Source organism: Ovis aries, chromosome 3, assembly GCF_016772045.2.
Source record: "Ovis aries strain OAR_USU_Benz2616 breed Rambouillet chromosome 3, ARS-UI_Ramb_v3.0, whole genome shotgun sequence".
Classification (NCBI taxonomy): Eukaryota; Metazoa; Chordata; class Mammalia; order Artiodactyla; family Bovidae; genus Ovis; species Ovis aries.
In genome coordinates, this window is record NC_056056.1 from 104,831,521 (window position 1) to 104,851,524 (window position 20,004).

General features: G+C 47.4%; 1 protein-coding gene across 2 annotated transcripts in view; it reads left to right on the forward strand.

The window, feature by feature from the left end:
* LOC101117749 (two pore calcium channel protein 1-like) overlaps positions 1–20,004 on the forward strand; it is a 58,768-nt gene that overhangs the window by 24,270 nt on the left and 14,494 nt on the right. For both annotated transcript variants that reach the window (XM_042248147.2, XM_060413986.1), the window contains 5 exons: positions 1,596–1,722; positions 7,326–7,527; positions 15,754–15,898; positions 17,992–18,177; positions 19,451–19,512. In XM_042248147.2, the coding sequence (XP_042104081.1) occupies positions 1,596–1,722; positions 7,326–7,527; positions 15,754–15,898; positions 17,992–18,177; positions 19,451–19,512 (722 nt within the window). The remainder of the gene's footprint in view (positions 1–1,595; positions 1,723–7,325; positions 7,528–15,753; positions 15,899–17,991; positions 18,178–19,450; positions 19,513–20,004) is intronic.

Genomic DNA, 20,004 nt, shown 5'->3' on the forward strand with positions numbered 1-20,004 from the left:
CCAGTGGCTAAGACTCTGAGCTTCCCTTGCAGGGGGTGCTGGTTTGATCCCTGGTTGGGGAGCTAAGATCCTGCATGCTGAACAACATGGCCAAAAAGAAAATAAATAGGCTAAATTAAAACTAGATTTAGATGACCTTTTTAAAAAAACCAAAAGCAACAAGAGACATCTCTGGAGACATCACTTAAGTGTTTGAACTCAACTCTGCTCTGGAATGTTCTTTGAGTCTTGAGTTGAAACACCTAAGCCATTTTCGTAAAGGAAGCACAGCTTTTCTCCTAAGCATTGATGTGGTTTTCTGGCTAAATGAAACAGGAAAGAAATGTAAAGATTAGGAGCTGTCCTCTCCCCCAGTGCCAATTCTCCACACATGTGGACATTATTTAGGAGAAAAACATCAGGCTTTTTTTTCCCCCCTAATATCCTGTGTATTAGGGATTTGCCTTATTTGTGGATGTAAGATTATTCAACAGTGCCCCCTGAGTAGATGACTCCTGGGTCCTAGAGTGTGGCTGGAGCTCTAACTGCGAATGTCCGCTGTGGGGGAAGGGCAGGCTTCCTGTTGTCTAGTTGTGCTTAGGACCGTTGTGTCAACTTGTCCTGGGTTCCTGCTCACTCCGAGGCATGTCTCTAGCAAAAAGTGAGCGAGGTGAAGCTCCTGGCCCTCCTGTTTTTTCTTGGCTCTTTCCCTCGGCGGACTCCCTTAGTGTCCCCTGCTGTACAAAACCCAGTTTCCATGAACGGGGGTGTGAGCATGCATCCTGATCGATGCCTTTTGTCCCGGCGCTGTCATTTTTTAAAATTACTTTTTGTTTATTTTCGGTTATGCTGGGTCTTGGTTGCTGCACTGGGGCTTTCTCTGGTTGTGGCGAGTGGGGTCTGCTCTTCACTGTGGGACGTGGGCTTCTCATCGTGGTGATTCCTCCTGTTGCGGAGCGCTGGCTCTAGGCTCCCAGCTTCAGCAGTCGCAGCACACGGCCTCGGTTGTTGTCCTCCACAGATTTAGTTGCGCTGTAGCATATGGAATCTTCCTGGGCCAGGGATCGAACCCGTGTGCCCTGCATTGCCAGGCGGATTCCTATCCATTGTACTTCCAGGGAAGGGCCCAGTGCCATTATCAAGGGTACTTCTTTCATTCTTATAGTCCGAATGTGGATAGAAAACTATCTGCCTTCCCCGCATCCTGGCAAGGCATTCTAGTGTCCCTGAAAAGCCTTGAGTGTAAACCCAGGTCACAGTTCAGATTCTTTCTATAATTCTGGGCAAGCGGATCTCCTTTCTGGGCTTGGATTTTCTCATTGGGAGGGGAGGGAGTGGGATGGGGGCATCTCCCAGATCTTGCCTGCTCTGGAAGTTGGCACCTCTCTAAGGCACTAAGAACTTCAGAAGGCAGGTCTGGAGTGAGCCATTTAGCATGAAGCATGGTGATGGCTTTGAGGCCCCATTGCTCTATCTGGGGGAGACTTAGACTGAGACAAGGTTTTCCTCGCCCCATGCACGTGGACTGTCCATGTGGGATGTCACCTATGGTCAGCTTTCTATGCACTGTGGACCTAGGGCACGGAAAACCATGACAGATGGTTATTTCCTTCTAGGATGCCTGCCTACGAGCTCAACTGGTGGTATTCTCTGTACTTCATCGCCTACATCATCATCAACACCTACATCTTCATGTCCGTCTTCCTGGCTGTTGTCTACAACAACTACAGGAAGCACCTGAAGGTAAGACGCCTGAGCTGGGGGGCCAGCGGGGGCCAGGCACCTGGCTGGGGCGGGAGCAGGGAGGCCACAGGAAGCACTTGAAGGTAAGACGCCTGAGCTGGGGGGCCAGCGGGGGTCCAGCACGTGGCTGGGGCAGGAGCAGGGAGGCCACAGGAAGCGCTAAGGTAAGACGCCTGAGCTGGGGGGCCAGCGGGGGCCAGGCACCTGGCTGGGGTGGGAGCAGGGAGGCCACAGGAAGCACTTGAAGGTAGGACGCCTGAGCTGGAGGTCCAGCGGGGGTCCAGCACCTGGCTGGGGCGGGAGCAGGGAGGCTAGCCTGTGCACTTGCTAATTTGAATGTGCTCATTTTCCTTTTGTTTGATGAATCTGAAGATTCACTTGCCTTGCTGAACTCTGCTGGGCCAGGTGGCTCTTTGTCAGTCTGGTGTGGCTCTGACAGTGTGTCCCAGCTTCAGAGCAGATCCCGGATTTGCTCCTTACTCTTTTTTTGGTCTCTTTTTGACTGGGCCACTTGGCATGTGAGATCCTGGTTCCCGACCAGGGATTGAACCCTATAGTGGAAGTGCAGAGTCTTAACCACCCGACCACCAGGGAGGTTCCTTGTCCCTCACTCTTAATGCATCTGATTGTCCGTGGCTCCTTGAAATCTTTTCTTCTTTATTTTAGTGTTTTTATGGACTTAGTTTTAAATTTTTATTGAGTATTAAGATAAAATCTTTATTTTAGTGTTTTTATTTTTAGATTTTTAGTTGATTTACAATGTTGCCTTAGTTTCAGGTGTACAGCAAAGTGATCCAGTTGTGCATATACAGATATCCACTCTGTTCTAGATTCTTTTCCCCATACAGGCCGTTACAGAGTGCTGAGCAGCGTTCCTGTGCTATACAGTGGGTCTATTTCATTATCCGTTTTATATATAGTAGTTCACTTCTCACTTTCCTGCATTGGAGAAGGAAATGGCAACCCACTCCAGTGTTCTTGCCTGGAGAATCCCAAGGATGGGGGAGCCTGGTGGGCTGCTGTCTCTGGGGTCGCACACAGTCGGACACGACTGAAGCGACTTAGCATCAGCAGCAGCAGCAGTGAAAAGTGAAAGTGAAGTTGCTCAGTCGTGTCCGACTCTTTGCGACCCCATGGTCTGTAGCCTACCAGGCTCCTCTGTCCATGGGATTTTCCAGGCAACAGTACTGGAGTGGGTTGCCATTTCCTTCTCCATGGGATCTTCCCGCCCCAGGGATCGAACCCGGGTCTCCCGCATTGTAGACAGACGCTTTTCCGTCTGGGCCGCCGGGGAGGTCCAGCTGTATATAGTAGTGGGCATATGTTAATCGCCGTCTTCCCATTCATCCCTCCCTGGCCTTCCTCCCTGGTAACCATGCCTGTCTTCCATATCTGTGACTCTATTTCTGTTTCCTAAATAAGCTCATTTTTACTATTTTTTTTAGATTTCCCATATAAGCAATATCATATGATATTTGTCCTTTTCTGTCTGACTTACTTCATACGAAGTATGAAGGAGCCAAAGCTGATGAAGACATAGCTGCACCCATTAAGAATTTAAGGTCTTTAAATAATAAATGCTAAAGAGGGTGTTTGGAAAAGACCCTGATGCTGGGAGGGATTGGGGGCACGAGGAGACGGGGACGACTGAGGATGAGATGGCTGGATGGCATCATGGACTCGATGGACATGAGTCTGAGGGAACTCCAGGAGGTGGCGATGGACAGGGAGGCCTGGCGTGCTGCGTGCGATTCAGGGGGTCGCAAAGAGTCGGACACGACCGAGCGACTGAACTGAACTGAGAGAGGGTGTGGAGAAAAGGGAACCCTCCTACATGCTGATGGGAGTGTAAACGGGCATAGTCACTATGGAAAACAGTGCGGAGGTTCCTTAAAAAACTAAAAATAGAGTTACCTTATGATCCAGCAATCCCCCTCCTGGATGTATATTCAGGAAAAACTGATTCAAAGAGGTAGCTGTACTCCCAGGTTCACTGCGGCACTATTCACGACAGCCAAGTCATGGAAGCGAGCTAGGTGTCCATCAGCAGGTGAGCGGATGAACAAAAAGTGGTGCATATTTACAGCAGGGCGTAAAGAGGATGGGGGGAGCCATTCGCAGCAACACGGGGGGAGCTCGAGACGGTCCTACTAAGCGAAGTAAGCCAGAAAGAGGAAGACAAGCATCATATGATGTCACAGATACGCGGAATCTGAAATATTATGCCAATTAACTCATTTACAGAAAAGAAATAGACTCACAGGTATAGAAAACAGACTTGTGATTACTAAAGGGGAAAAGCAGGGAGGGGTCTATTCAGTTCAGTTCAGTTCAGTTCACTTGCTCAGTCGTGTCTGACTCTTTGCGACCCCATGGACTGCAGCATGCCAGGCCTCCCCGTCCATCACCGACTCCCAGAGCTTCCTCAAACTCATGTCCATTGAGTTGGTGATGCCATCCAACCATCTCATCCTCTGTTGTCCCCTTCTCCTCCTGCTCTCAATCCTTCCCAGAATCAGGGTCTTTTCAAATGAGTCAGCTCTTTGCATCAGGTGGCCAAAGTATTGGAGTTTCAGCTTCAGCATCAGTCCTTCCAATGAACACCCAGGACTGATTTCCTTTAGGATGCACTGGTTGGATCTCCTTGCAGTCCAAGGGATTCTCAAGAGTCTTCTCCAACACCACAGTTCAAAAGCATCAATTCTTCCATGCTCAGCTTCTTTATAGTCCAACTCTCACATCCATACATGACCACTGGAAAAACCACAGCTTTGACTAAATGGACCTTTGTTGACAAAGTAATGTCTCTGCTTTTCAATATGCTGTCTAGGTTGGTCATAACTTTCCTTCCAAGGAGTAAGTGTCTTTTAACTTCACAGCTGCAGTCACCATCTGCAGTGATTCTGGAGCCCCCCAAAATAAAGTCTGACACTGTTTCCCTTGTTTCCACATCTATTTGCCATGAAGTGATGGGACCAGATGCCATGATCTTCGTTTTCTGAATGTTGAGTTTTAAGCCAGCTTTTTCACTCTCTTCTTTCACTTTCATCAAGAGGCTCTTAAGTTCTTCTTTGCTTTCTCCCATAAGGGGGCTGTCATCTGCATATCTGAGGTTATTGATATTTCTCCTGGCAGTCTTGATTCCAGCTTGTGCTTCATCCAGCCCAGCGTTTCTTGTGATGTACTCTGCATGTAAGTTAAATAAGCAGGGTGACAATATACAGCCTTGACGTACTCCTTTTCCTATTTGGACGTGTCCAGTTCTAACTGTTGCTTCCTGACCTGCATACAGGTTTCTCAGGAGGCAGGTCAGGTGGTCTGGTATTCCCATCTCTTTCAGAATTTTCCACAGTTTATTGTGATCCACACAGTCAAAGGCTTTGGCATAGTCAATAAAGCAGAAATAGATGTTTTCCTGGAACTCTCTTGCTTTTCCATGATCCAGCGGATGTTGGCAATTTGATCTCTGGTTCCTCTGCCTTTTCTAAAACCAGCTTGAACATCTGGAAGTTCATGGTTCATGTATTGCTGAAGCCTGGGTTGGAGAATTTTGAGCATTACTTTGCTAGTGTGTGAGATGAGTGCAATTCTGTGAGAGTTCTTTGGCATTGCCTTTCTTTGGGATTGGAATGAAAACTGACCTTTTCCAGTCCTGTGGCCACTGCTGAGTTTTCCAAATTTCCTGGCGTATTGAGTGCAGCACTTCCATAGCACCATCTTTTAGGATTTGAAACAGCTCAACAGGAATTCCATCACCTCCACTAGCTTTGTTCATAGTGATGCTTCCTAAGGCCCACTTGACTTCACATTCCAGGATGTCTGGCTCTAGGTTAGTGTTCACACCATCATGATTATCTTGGTCATGAAGATCTCTTTTGTATAGTTCTTCTGTGTATTCTTGCCACTTCTTCTTAATATCTTCTGCTTTTGTTAGGTCCATACCATTTCTGTCATTTATCGAGCCCATCTTTGCATGAAATGTTCCCTTGGTATCTCTAATTTTCTTGAAGAGATCTCTAGTCTTTCCCATTCTGTTGTTTTCCCTCTATTTCTTCGCATTGATCACTGAGGAAGGCTTCTTATCTCCTCTTGCTATTCTTTGGAACTCTGCATTCAGATGGGTATATATTTCCTTTTCTCCTTTGCCTTTTGCTTCTTTTCTTTTTATAGTTGTTTGTAAGGCCTCCTCAGACAGCCATTTTGCCTTTTTTGCATTTCCTTTTCTTGGGGGTGGTCTTGATCACTGCCTCCTGTACAACGTCACAAACCTCCGTCCATGGTTCTTCATGCACTCTGTCAGTCAGATCTAATCCCTTGAATCTGCTTGTCACTTCCACTGTATAGTCATAGGGGATTGGATTTAGGTCATACCTGAATGGTCTAGTGGTTTTCCCTACTTTGTTCAATTTAAGTCTGAGTTTCGCGATAAAGAGTTCATGATTTGAGCCGTGTGTGTGTGTGTGTGTGTGTGTGTGTATGTGTGTGTATACATATATGCAACTGTGTGTGCTGAGTTGCTTCAGATTAAGTCTGTGACCCCATGCATTGTAGCCCCCCGGCTCCTCTGTTCATGGGGATTCGCCAGTCAGGAATACTGGAGTGGCTTCCCATGCCCTCCTTCAGGGGATCTTCCCGACCCAGGGATCAGAGCTGCGTCTCTTGTCTCCTGTATTAGCAGGCGGATTCTTTACCACTAGTGTTGCCTGGGAAGCCCTATCTGTCTTCCCTATCTATCTATATATAATTGAATCGCTTTGCTGTACACCTGAAACGAACTCGACATTGTAAACCAACTCTGCTCAATTTGAGAAAGAGAATTTCTGGTCTAGCTATGTTATCAGCTTACAGGGGGCAGTAGGGATGGGCGTCACATGGCCCATTATAACATGAAGTGGGGTTCTCCTCTTCTGGAAGATTCTCTGTGTACCGTCAGGCTTCATGGCAGCCCTGGACCCCTTCCTTCCAGGCCACTTGTAGCCTCATTTCACTCCGCTGCTCCCCCGCCCTCCTCTGTGTCCTCATTGAGCTTCCCCCCCCCCCCCCCCGGGTCTTCATCGACCTAATGGCGGGTCTGGCTTCTCCCTGCCGGCGGCTCGCTCCCTCTCAGCAGCGCGCCTCATCTCCTTCGTTTCTGGCGTCTGCTCCTGGGCGGAGCGGAGTGTGGGCCTGCCTGCCTCCTGCTACCTTGTTTCTCGGCGTTCCGATTGTCCTTCATGGGTTTGTTCACTTGCACGTGGTCAGCGGACTTGTGCTTCTTCAGACGCTGGGTGGTTACCCATCTCTGGAGCGGGGAAGGGATTTTGTACCTTGCGATTTAGCAGACTCATCAGTGACTTCTCTCTGCGATGCCTCCTGTGGCATGAGTTCCTGGGTTGCTATTGTTGTAAACCCAGGAGCAGGAGATATTAGGAGTCTTTGTTAGGCATGGTGAGACCTTTACACGTGGGTATCTTCTGCTCATCCAGAAAGGATACACGTGGTCCCCAGGACGCACTCATCTCAACTCTTCCATTACTGTGAAATGTTTAAGGCCAAGAAATGAGGCTTCCTTGAATCTTCCTCTTAAAAAAAAATGCACACACTTCTGGTTTTTTTTTTTCAAGAATGAGATCCACACACTGGCATACCTGAAGCGTCACAAAATGACAGAAGCTTTCAACATCCTGAAAGTCAAGGTGGGCACAGAGTTTGTGGTGAAGGAGGCCCGGTGGAGGCGGCTGGTCAAGGTGGTGGCACCAGGTATCAGCAGTTCCCACCTGGAGCTCCTGTTGAGGATCTCCGACGAGGGACAGACGGGGCACGTGGGTAAGAAGCCTCAGTGAGAAGTGAGGGGATGGGATATTTTTTCATTTTCTTTTTAAAAAAGCTGTGTATTTATCTGGCTGAGTCCCATCTTGGTTGGGACACATTGGGGGATGGGATGTTGTTTTCGTTTTCTTTTTTAAAAAGCTGTGCATTTATCTGACTGAGTCCCGTCTTGGTTGGGACACATGGGTTTCTCTCTAGCTGTAGCACGTGGGCTTAGTCGCCTGTGGGTCTTAGTTCCCTGATCAGGGATCGAACCCTCAGCCCCTGCAGTGGGAGGCAAGCTCCTGACCCCTGGGCCACCAGAGAAGTCCCTCATTTTCTCACGTTTGCAAATAGAGATGTGTATTGGCTGGCAGTGTTACAGTGGAATGAGGGTCCTGAGCTGCGACTGAGCGACTTCACTTTCCCTTTTCACTTTCATGCATTGGAGAAGGAAATGGCAACCCACTCCAGTGTTCTTGCCTGGAGAATCCCAGGGACGGGGGAGCCTGGTGGGCTGCAGTCCATGGGGTCGCGAAGACAGGACTGAGGTGGCTTGGCGGCGGCGGTGGCAGCTGTATTCTGCCCAGGGTGCATGTTGTCAGCATGTGATGAGCCTTCCAGATGCCCTTTACCTTGTAACTCGGTCATCCCCTGTCTGGGATCCTGCTTTAAGGAGCACATCTAAAACATGGAAAATGGCTATGCAAATAAACGCCTGAAGTGCATTTAGCATTTCCAAGTGAGAAGTTGAAAGTCACCTCCATTTTCCTGTATGAGTGGCTGATAGCGATTTTCAGTAACGCTTGATATTGGTAGCGTGTTTGCTGTGTGTGTGCCACTGTTGTGATTGTTGTGTGTGATCATCCCCAAACTCACTGAGGTGGGGGTCTTGTTATCCTCTTATATCAGTATGGGAGCTGAGCCTCAGAGAGGTCAAGTCATTTGCCCAGGGCCACACAGCTGCAGTGTGGCACAGGCTATCTAGACTCCACAGCCCCTGCCTTTTCCATTATTCTAAACTGCCCCAAATTCTAAGGGTCGCTAAACAGGAAATGTTGGTGACATCATCATCAAAAATGATCATGAAGGGACTTCCATGGTGGGCCAGTGGCTATGACTCCACGCTTCCAAGGCAAGGGCCATGGGTTTGATCCCTGGTTGGGAAACTAACATCCCACATGCCGTGCAGTGTGGCCGCATAAATAAATACATTTTAAAAGATGCTTTTGAAAATGACCATAATGATGAGGTAGCAATGGGGAAAGATATATGATGACTGCAATACATCCCAACTTCAGTTTACCAGTTTCAGGAAGAGTCTAGGGGGAGACGCATCCAAATGGAGTGGTAAGTCTGAGAGGATGTAAATTTACATGAGACAAGGAGTCTCAAACCAGCCCAGCAGAGCCAGGGCTTTATTAGGACTCACTGCCTGTGTGAGAAGAAGGAGCCAGTGGCAGTGACCCTCTGGAACTTACGAGAGTGTCCAGGGAAAAGAGGGCACTGTGTGGCCAGGCACTGTTGAACAGGGAGTGCCAGCGTCCTCCAGTGAGGGTTTTGGATACCAGAGGCAAGGTCAGCAGGGTTTGACAGGCGTCTTTGCTGAGCCGTGGGCATGTGCCTTCAGCCACCCAACTCGATGGCTCAGAAGCCAGGCTTCTCAGACCCTGAAGAGTCGGCTTTGGTGGCTCTGTTAGCGATTGGCAGTGACACATTGTGGGTCCTCATGTCAGACTTAACGTTCTGCTAATGATGGGGGGAGAGTGGCTGGGTAACCCTTGAGCACCAAACTTTCCAAGGTCTTTGAAAAGTGCATGAAGCTTTTAAATTTCTAGCCCGCCATGGATCTGTATACTTGGGTAAAATACAGCAAAGATGAATGCCTAGAAAGGTGGAACTAAAAAAAACACGTAAAATTCAAGTCCCAATTTTTCATTATTAAATTTTCCCTCCTGGGTGGATATTTTTTTTCTTTTTAAGTTTTTTTGTCCACACTGTGCTGCATGTGGGATCTTAGTTCCCCGACCTGGGATCGAACCTGCATCTTCTGCAATGCAAGGTAGATTCTTAACCACTGGACTGCCAGGGAAGTCCCTCCTCTTCTTATTAAGGGCACCAGTCATATGAGATCAGGGCCCACCCTAATGACCTCCTTTCTGCCTAATTACCTCGTCAGAGGCTCCATCTCCAAAATACAGGCACACTCAGAGGTGCTGGGAGCTAAGCGTTCAGCATATTAAGTCTCAGGGGACACAGATCAGCCCATAACTCCTGTTTGGCTGGTTCTGGCCTTAGACTGTTGCCTTCTCTAGAACTTTCTTCTGTCTCCAGTTTACCATCCCCCACGCCCTAGCACTGCTAATCTTCGAAAGCTTGTGTTGGATTTATCGCCTTAGGTTATCAAAACCTCCAACTTGAACATTTACTCAAAGCACAGCACTGCCGTGGTTCCGCTTCATCCGCGGCTTTCGCCCTCACATGATGTGAGTCCAGCTGCTCTGAGGCTGCAAAGCGGCAGCATGATGGCAGCCAGACCTCACCCAGGCAGTGTCCTGACTTTCTGATGCCCTGGGGACATTCAGCAAAGGACACTGTACGGCCTTCTGGGCAGGTGAGGGGGGCAAAGGAGGTCGGCAGATGCCCTTGAGACATACATACCCATGACCTTGGCGGCCATTGGTTGGTTCATGGCTGAAGTCAGCAGGCCTCAGTCCTCAGCTCTGAGCCCTGCTCAGTTTTTTGTTTTTAAACTTTTTATTTTGTATTGGGTTATAGCTGATTAACCATGTTGTGACAGTTTCAAGTGGACAGCAAAGGGACTCAGCCATCCATATACATGTATCCATTCTCCTCCAAACTCCCCTCCCATCCAGGTTGCTGCATAACATCAAGCAGTGTTCCTGTCCTTATTCACTATGCATTTTAATTATAGCAATGTGTACATGTCTATCCCAAACTCCCTAACTATCCCTTCCCCCCATCTTTTCCTCCAGCAACGTTTGTTCTGTTAGTCTGAGTCTCTTTCTGTTTTATAAGTTGATTTGTATCATTTCTTTTTAGATTCTACAGGTAAGGGGTGCCATATAATATTTCTCCCTCTCTGTCTGACTTACTTCACTCAGTATGACAGTCTCTAGGTCCATCCACCCATGTTGCTGCAAATGACATTATTTCATTCTTCTTAATGGCTAAAGCAGTGGCAACCTACTCCAATGCTCTTGCCTGGAAAATCCTATGGACGGAGGAGCCTGGTGGGCTGCAGTCCCTGGGGTCTCGAAGAGTAGACATGACTGAGCGACTTCACTTTTGTTTTTCACTTTCATGCATTAGAGAAGGAAAGGGCAACCCACTCCAGTGTTCTTGCCTGGAGAATCCCAGGGACGGGGGAGCCTGGTGAGCTGCCGTCTGTGGGGTCGCACAGAGTCGGACACAACTGAAGCGACTTGGCAGCAGCAGCAGCAGCTGAGTAATCCACTGTATACATCCACCACATCGCCTTTATCTATTCTTCTGTCCATGAACATTTAGGTTGTCCATGTCTTAGCTGTTGTAAACAATGCTGCAATGAGCACTGGGAGGCAGGCATCCTTTTGGATCACGTTTTTCCCCAGATATATGCCCAGGAAGCCCTGCTCAGTTTTGCCACCTGAGTCATGATCCTGTCTGTAAATTAAATGAGACCAGGACTCACCTAGTTTGAAAAAAAGGAGTCTGTCTGAGTCACAGATTTTATGAGCGCTCCATGTAAGTGGCAAGAAGGTGCCCGTGAACTCATGGCTTAGCAGACTTCCCCAGGATTTTGCCTTTCACAAAACAGGAATGTCAATTTAAAAACTGTCACCAGGGCAAACATGTCCTTAAGGAAGACAGCCAATTAGATTTGTTAACTTCTAGGGAGCGTAGGTTATCTTTAGGGGAGATAGCAGTTATTTCTGAGGGTGTGCAAAGACTCCTTTGGTTAACCAACACTTTCTTTTTTTAAAATTTATTAAAGGTTTTTTTGATACGGATCCTTTTTCTAAGTCTTCATAGAACTGGTTGCAATATTGCTTCTGTTTGATGTTTGGCCTCAAGGCATGTGGGATCTTAGGCCCCCTCCAGGGATGGAACCCCAACTTCCTGCATAAAAAGGTGACGTCTTAATCACTGGACCACCAGGGAAGTCCCTAAGCAACACTTTCAAAGACAGTTTTAATAACAGAAAGACGAACAGAATTTCACACATCGCTGTAGTCTCCACTCAGTACAAGCAGGGAGATCAGTAGTTCTGTGAGGCATGATCACTTTCTGCCTTGATCTATAACCATGGGCATATGTGGTTTCCAAGATTAAAGGCTGGAATTCTGTTAGTGCCAAAAGCGTTAGACTTAAATCTGGTGTTAAACTGAGAAAGGTGAAACTTATAGACATGGAAAGAAAAGAGCTGAATAGAACTGTTAACAGTATAGAGAATAGACTCAGAACTAGAGTTGGTAGACTGTGATCCGCAGGCTGTATGTGGTCACTGCCGGTTTTTATAAACGCATTTTGCTGGAACACAGCCAGGCTCATTCAGTTGTGTTTTGCTTATGGCTGCTCTCATGCTAAAGTGGCAGAATTGACAAGTTGAAACAGGGATCAGTTGGTCCACAAAACTTAACATATTTACTCTTTGCAGAAAAGAATTTGCTGACCCCTAATCTCCAACATATAGTACCAGATGGGCACAAATTTCTTGACACAAAATTACCATAATTTGGATTCTCTTTGTCCTTTCTTGTTCTTTTTTTAAAAAAATGTTTATTTATGTATTTGGCCCTGCTGGGTCATAGATGCAGCATATGGAATCTTTAGTTGCAGCACATGGGATCTAGTTCCCTCACCTGGGATCGAACCCTGGCCCCCGGGATCTAGTTCCCTGACCTGGGATCGAACCCTGGCCCCCTGCACTGGGAGCACGGAGTCTTAGCCAGTGGACCACCAGGGAAGTCCTGTCCTTTCTTGTTCTACAGAATCTTCTGGATGAAAAGATGTGAGCCCAGTGATACTGATAGAGTCCCTGTTGGGTGAGGTTATTTGACGACTGAGGTTTTGGCTGGATTCTGTACACACACGGAGTTTTATTTATTTATTTGACTTGTCAGGTCTTAGTTGCAGTACCTGGACTCTTTTTTTTTTTTTTTTTTTGGTGTTTTCTTCATTGCAGTTTATTCTCTTTTTTAAAAAAAATATTTATTTATTTTATTTATTTATTTATTTTTTACTTTACAATACTGTATTGGTTTTGCCATACATCAACATGAATCTGCCACGGGTGTACTTAAGTTCCCACTCCTGAACCCCCCTCCCACCTCCCTCCCCGTACCATCCCTCTGGGTCATCCCAGTGCACCAGCCCCAAGCATCCTGTATCCTGCATTGAACCTAGACTGGCGATTCGTTTCTTATATGATATTATACATGTTTCAGTGCCATTCTCCCAAATCATCCCGCCCTCTCCCTCTCCCACAGAGTCAAAAAGTCTGTTCTATACATCTGTGTGTCTTTTGCTGTCTCGCATACAGGGTTATTGTTACCATCTTTCTAAATTCCATATATATGCGTTAGTATACTATATTGGTGTTTTTCTTTCTGGCTTACTTCACTCTATAATCGGCTCCAGTTTCATCCACCTCATTAGAACTGATTAAAATGTATTCTTTTTGATGGCTGAGTAATACTCCATTGTGTATATGTACCACAGCTTTCTTATCCATTCATCTGCTGATGGACATCTAGGTTGCTTCCATGTCCTGGCTATTATAAACAGTGCTGTGATGAATATTGGGATACACGTGTCTCTTTTAATTCTGGTTTCTTCGGTGTGTATGCCCAGCAGTGGGATTGCTGGGTCATAAGGCAGTTCTATTTCCAGTTTTTTAAGGAATCTCCACACTGTTCTCCATAGTGGATTCTATAGTTGTGGCCTTCGAACTCTTAGTTGCAGCATGTGGGATCGAGCTCCCTCCCCAGAGACTGAACCCCAGGCCCCTGCATTGGGACCTCAGAGCCTTAGCCGCTGAGCCACCAGGGAAGCCCCTCGGCTGGACTCTTATCAGTAGGTTCCCGGAGCCCTATTTGCGGTTGTCATGCCAGTGTCCCCCTGCCCTCTGAAGGTGGATCTCACATAGCCCAAGTCTCTGAACTCAAGTTATCACATCAACCAATTTTCCCAGGCTGCCCTTCCCCTGACTGGGTGCTACATGCCTTTGGCTGTTAAGACAAATATATGTGTTTTGGTTCTAACTCTAAAGACCCAGAATCGAATCTAAGAATAAGATATTCTTAGATATCCTAAGATATCTAAGAATGCTTTCACCCACCTTGATGTTCTTAGGATCACTGAGTGTGTAGTGTTAATCTCTTTGTCATGTCCGATTCTTTGCAACCCCGTGGACTATCGCCTGCCAGGCTCCTCTGTCCATGGGATTCTCCAGGCCAGAACACTGAAATGGGTTGCCATTTCCTTCTCCAGGGGTCTTCCCAACCCAGGGACTGAACCTGGATCTTCCGCATGCAGGCCGCTTCTTTACTGTGGCACTCCTAGAGAATATAGGCACCATGACTGCTGAGTATCACTCGGAGTTTCGTCTGACTCAGGCTGCTCACTCGGATGAGGCCGCGCTTTGAGCATGGCTGGGGCTTTCTCTTTGCCTGGGTGTCTGTTGATCGTCTTAAATTAATCATTATGGTGACATCTGTAGAGCCATGACTGGTTGTTTACTTCCGAAACTTGGGGACCTGGCCATCATCTAGGCCTCTAACCAAGAAGCATTCTAGAATTTAAAACCTCTATCCCAGAACTTCCCTGGTGGTCCAGTGGCTAAGAATATGTGCTCCCAAGGCTGGGGGCCTGCGTTCCATCCCTGGTCAGGCAACTAGATCCCATATGTCGCAACCAAGAGCTTGCATGCCACAAGTAAAGGTCCCACATGCCACAACGAAGATAAGAGATCCTGCAGTTAAGACCCAGCACAGCCAAATGAATAAATATTTTTTAAAAATACTTCTTTAAAAAAAAAAAATCCATCCCACTCTTTAACAACTATCTTGGCTATACCTGAATCTGTACCTGCAATTTACAACTTTCTTTAAAACTTAACAAAGCCTTCAACTTGGTTTTCAAAGAAGCAGCAACACTCTTGCGTACAGTCTGATTTCATCCATCGATGTGATGTTTCTTTAAGTTGTATGTAACAGGAGGTTCGTACATGAACAGTGGACTCCTGTTCATGCAGCCCAGTGGACTCTTGGTCAGCACCCCACATGCCTGGTTGGGGAGAGGTGCGCGGGGTGATGTAGAATAGTCTGCTGGCCCTGGGCATTCAGCAGGTCCTGAGAGCGTTGGCTCAGCAGCTGGGTGGGTCCAGGCTCGTCAGGAAAGTGATCCCTGTGGACCTCCCTGGTGGTCCAAGAATCCACCTGACCACGCAGGGGACACAGGTTCTATTCCTGGTCTGGGAAGTTCCCAAGCCCCGTGCCAAGGGGTGCCTGAGCCCTTGTGCCACAACTACAAGCCCGTGCTCTGGAACCCATGCTCTGCAACAAGAGAAGCCGCTGCAGTGAGAAGCCCGCACGCTGCGTCTAGAGAGCGGCCCCGCCAGCCGCAGCCCTGCCCGCCGCACCCCTGCCCGCCGCACCCCTGCCTGCTTCAACTCGAGAAAGCCTGCACAGCAGTGAAGACCCAGCGCAGCCAAGCATTCATTACCTAATTATTTTTAAAAAGAAAGTGATCACTGTGCTGTGGTCTGGGACGATGCGCCAGTGTGTTGTGGAGGCTGTGGGTTTGAGTGAGTCCCTGAGAAGGGGCAGAGAGGAGAGTGGGCCGAGAAAAGGGTAGGGGTTGAAGGGAAAGGGTTATACCTACCTTGGAGGTTTTGAGGCTGGGATGGGGCATGGGATTGAGGCTGGTAATGCAGGTCAGGCAGATATGGGAGGCAGCGACTGTCTTCACTGAGGAGGGAAATGAGGTGGGAGGCAGGGAGGGAGGCAGTGGCGTCTGTGAACCAGCAAAGCACATGCTTGGTCGGGCTGCTTTAGGCTGGCTCAGGGTCTGCGTGAGGACAGGCGGGAGGTGGGGCCACTCGTTGGCCCTGTGGCCTTGACCTTTGAGGCTTCAGGTCTTCATCTGTGAAATGTAGATCCAAGAGTGCTGTGTCGGTGTCACTCTTTGGACCTTAGTGTCACAGCGGCCCCCTACTGGGGGGTCGTCTTTTCATTGCAGACAAAATGAACTTTCTACGCTTGGCTGACCTCCTCAACATCCGGGTGGTCGCCATCAACATCAAGAAACACCCACTGGAAACTTGGATGCCTCGGGTATACCAGTCGTCCACAAGCCTCTTGGTCCAGAAGATGGTTCAACACAGGCAAGTGAGATGGGGCCAGTTTTCTCTCAAGTTGTTTTCAAAGTAGTGGAATCAGTTAGTGCTTTCTGGACTGAATACATTTCACCACTGAAGCTATAAGTCACCCCCTGCTCGCTGTGTTTGTTTTTTCAGGGAGGCATGGAAAGGGTTTTGGACAAGCTGTGTTTAACCTTAGCCAGAGGCCAGGCTTTTAGATTTTGCTTCCTTCTTCGATTTTTTTTTTTAATGCTCAAGAGCCACAGACTGGCTGTGTTTCCTGAGTCAGTGAAGCGAATCACTCTCTGATTTCATAAAGTTCCAGCCCTATCAGAGTCATTAGGAAGTTGATGGCAAGTGTATTCTGACTCTGTAAAGTATGTGGTAGGAAGACATGACTTAGCATCACTAGAATGACTGCTAAGAATGTCAGCTGAATCTTTTCTTCTCAAGTAGATGGACTTGGTGAAAAGCAACTGATTGGAAAAGACCCTGATGCTGGGAAAGACTGAGGGCAGGAGGAGAATGGGGGGCAGACTGATGGTTGGATAGCATCATCGATACAGTGGACGTGAGTTTGAGTAAACTCCAGGAGATGGTGACGCACAGGGAAGCCTGGAGTGCTGCAGTTCATGGGGTCGCAAAGAGTCAGACGTGACTGAACAGCACAATGGACTCCAGCAAGAGTCCTTTATCCTGGGTGGAGACCTTATTTTTACTACGTGTTGCCTGGAATACACCTATCAGCAGAGATTCCCCCTCTTGCCGTCTTTGAATTTCTTGTCTCATAAAAGTGAATGATGGGACGCCCCTGGTGGTCCAGTGGTTAAGACTCCACACTCACAGTGCAAGGAACCTGAGTTCTGTCCCTGGTGGGAACTAGATCCCACATGCCGTGACTAAAGATCTTGAATGCTGCAAGAAAGATCTAAGATCCCACGTGCCACAGCTAAGACCTGTTGCAAATAAATATTTTTTTTTAAGAAAGTAAATGGTTCAGAAGTCCTTGAAAGTAGCCCTGCCTATGATGCAGGTAAATATCCCTTTCAGCGCCCATATTCTGTATTAACCAAAACCCTCCATGTAAAGGGTCCCTTCCATTCATCTCCACACTGAGCTACAGATGTGTTTCACACGATGGATGTTTGTGTGTCCACACGTGGCATCCAGGGCTGGCCCCTAGAGTCTGAAGCTTCCCCAGAACAGTGGGCTAGGACTCTATCTTCCTGCAGCCACGTCCAGGATCCACCCAGGAGCACAGCACACAGATGCCTGCTTGGGGCAACCCGCTCTGGCGTTGAAAAGTTGATGCTGAGCCCAAATAGCACATTTTTTTTATCCCTTTTCACCCCTGACTTGGTGAGAAAATAGGACATGTTGACTCCCTGGAAGTCTTGTGTGTGTATAAAGCGACTATATCCCAATTTTAAAAAAGACCCACAAGAAGACGCACACATACACACCGGATTTCAAAGACTTCATACCAAAAAAGGATGCCAAATATCTCGCTTGTAATTTTTACCATCATTACATGTTAAGCAGGTGGTAGTTTGGATGTACTGTGTTAAATAGAAAATATTGTTAAAATAATCTTAACCTGTTTAGAAAAATAAAAGAGAATTTGGTTTAAAAAAAGAAAAGGAAGTTTTCAGGAGCTTTCTTAGCAAAAGATTCCAGTTTTCCAGGGACAAGCAGTGGAGATACAGTGGTTCCTAAACCTTCTCCTTGCCCCCTGATTCTACTGAACCTTTCCTCTGACCCAGCCGCTGTGCTGGAAAGGTGAACTTGGGAACACTAGGCCTTCATCCTGCTCCCTCGCTCTGTCTTCATTTTCTCCTTGGCAGGAAAGCCTGGGAGGCAGGTGAATTTCAGGGCCCTGACCATGCTGGAACCTTTCTTTCCATGAGGGGTGACTCTGTGTGTGTGTGTGTGTGTGTGTGTGTGTGTGTGTGTGTGTGTGTGTGTGTGTGTGTGTGTTGGTGGAGTGGGAGGTGGTGAGTGTATCACATTCATCACATTGACAGGAAACACATCTGTCCCTGGAGGGCTCTAAAACTGCCTTTTTCTCTTTTAACTGCAATATATGACAGAATCTCATCTTTTTTTCCTCCTGCCAGGATTTTTGTCTGGGTTTACGATGTCATCATTCTAATAAATGCCATATTCATTGCTTTGGATGAGAAGGACTCCTTAATTTCCTACGCAGAATGGCTTTTCCTTTCTCTGTATATCATTGAGATTCTCCTGAAATTGTACACGTATGAACCCAGCGCTTATTTTGGAAGGAAGCAGTTCTGGAACTGGTGAGTCTGTGTGTTTTTTTGTGGGTGGCCGGGGGACCATGGGTGAAGACAGGGCTTCCTGTCACACTGTGGGAACACAGCTTCGTCTGCCTAGTTTTGAGGTTTCTTTTTTGTTGCTTTCTGCTCATTAGTCTTGTTTTGTTTTTTTTGACCACGCTACAGAGCATGAGGGATCTTGGTTCTTGGTCCTCCCAGGAATCGAAGCTGTGCCCCCTGCAGTGAAAGTGTGGCATCTTAACCACTGGACTTCAGGGAAGTCCCCAGTCTTCTTATAATGAAGTCTTGAGGACATGGGAACATCTGGTTGTCAGAGCTGTGATTTATGATGTCGGTTCGAATGACTGGCTAAAATTAGAATCACATCTTGAATTTGAAAAGGAATCTTAGGACACACACCCAGTGAGACAGTTCCCTCCAGAACTACCGGGCCCCACGCTCGTCTAGTCTTATTATCAGAAAACATGGGCTGCGTGGCTGAATGATGTGGACCTTAGCGAGCTCTTTGCTGGGCTGGATGTGTCTTTGTGACCTTCTGTCCTCCAGGCTGTGTACCTCCCTGCCTCAAACCATTGCCCGCGTGCTGCACACCATCTCAGGTGCTGCTGAGTGTCAGGCATCACGGAATACCAGCTTTAGGAGGACACAGTTTGGAAAGTTGGATCTCTGTAGTCACTACTTTCAGTGCCAAGAAACTCACTAGAGTTCTTGTGTGGCCCAACAGGAGGGACCTGACCAGTGTTGTCCAGGACCACGGCGCTTCTGTCAGAAATAAAAGTAATGGCATGATAAATTTCATCTTTAATTAGGAAGTTGCAGAACCTCCCTGGTGGTCCAGTGGTTAAGACTCCATGCTTCCAATACAGGGGATGTGGGTTTGATCCTGCTCAGTGTAGCCAAAACACAAAAAGAAAAAAAAAATTTTAAGTTGCAATGCATTTAGTAAAATTAATACCAAGAAAAATTATACTGTGTCTTCTGAAAATGTGTCAGTGTTCTTGCAAGTATGTAGCTATGCTGGAAGGCAGAGTGATATGAATTAGTTGATTTCTACAGATTGCCTGGAATGGTTCATTGGTGCAGCCAGTCAGTGATCAAACACAGTCTTTCTTTATTTGTATCTGGTGTCCTAAGAATCATGGAAATGAGTCTGATGGCTGGATCTTGGCTTTCCCTAGGAGATTGGATTATTCAGCATTTTCTTAGGATTCACTGTATCCTGAGCTTGACAGACCTTTCCCTTGATTCCTTACTGATGTTGCTTCTTCACTGTTAGGTTCGATACGCTGATCATCATCGCAGCCCTGCTGGCCACTGTGGCCAACACCACCATTCAAGGTCAGTGTCATCACCCACTGCCAGCTTCTCTGCTTCCTGGATCATGTGTTCAGTCAGCAATCTTTGTAGAACATCCATGGTGCACTCTTGGGGTGTTTGGAGCGATGCAGAGGGGATGAAGGAGAGTCAGTAAGAACGCTCCATGTTCTGGAGAGGGATGGCAGCTTTGTCTGTGTTTAGCTGTGTGCTTGTTGTTGTTCAGCTGCTCATTCGTGTCCAGCTCTTTGTGACTCCATGGACCACAGCACGCCAGGCTTCCCTGTCCTCCACCATCTCCCAGAGTTTGCTCAGACTCACATCCATCGAGTCGGTGATGCCATCCAACCATCTCATCCTGTCGTCCCCTTTTCCTCCTGCCTTCAATCTTTCCCAGCATCAGGGGCTTTTCCAGTGAGTCAGTTCTTCGCATCAGGTGGCCAAAGTATTGGAGTTTCAGCTTCAGCATCAGTCCTTCTAATGAATATTCAGGGTTTAGTTCCTTTAGGATTGACT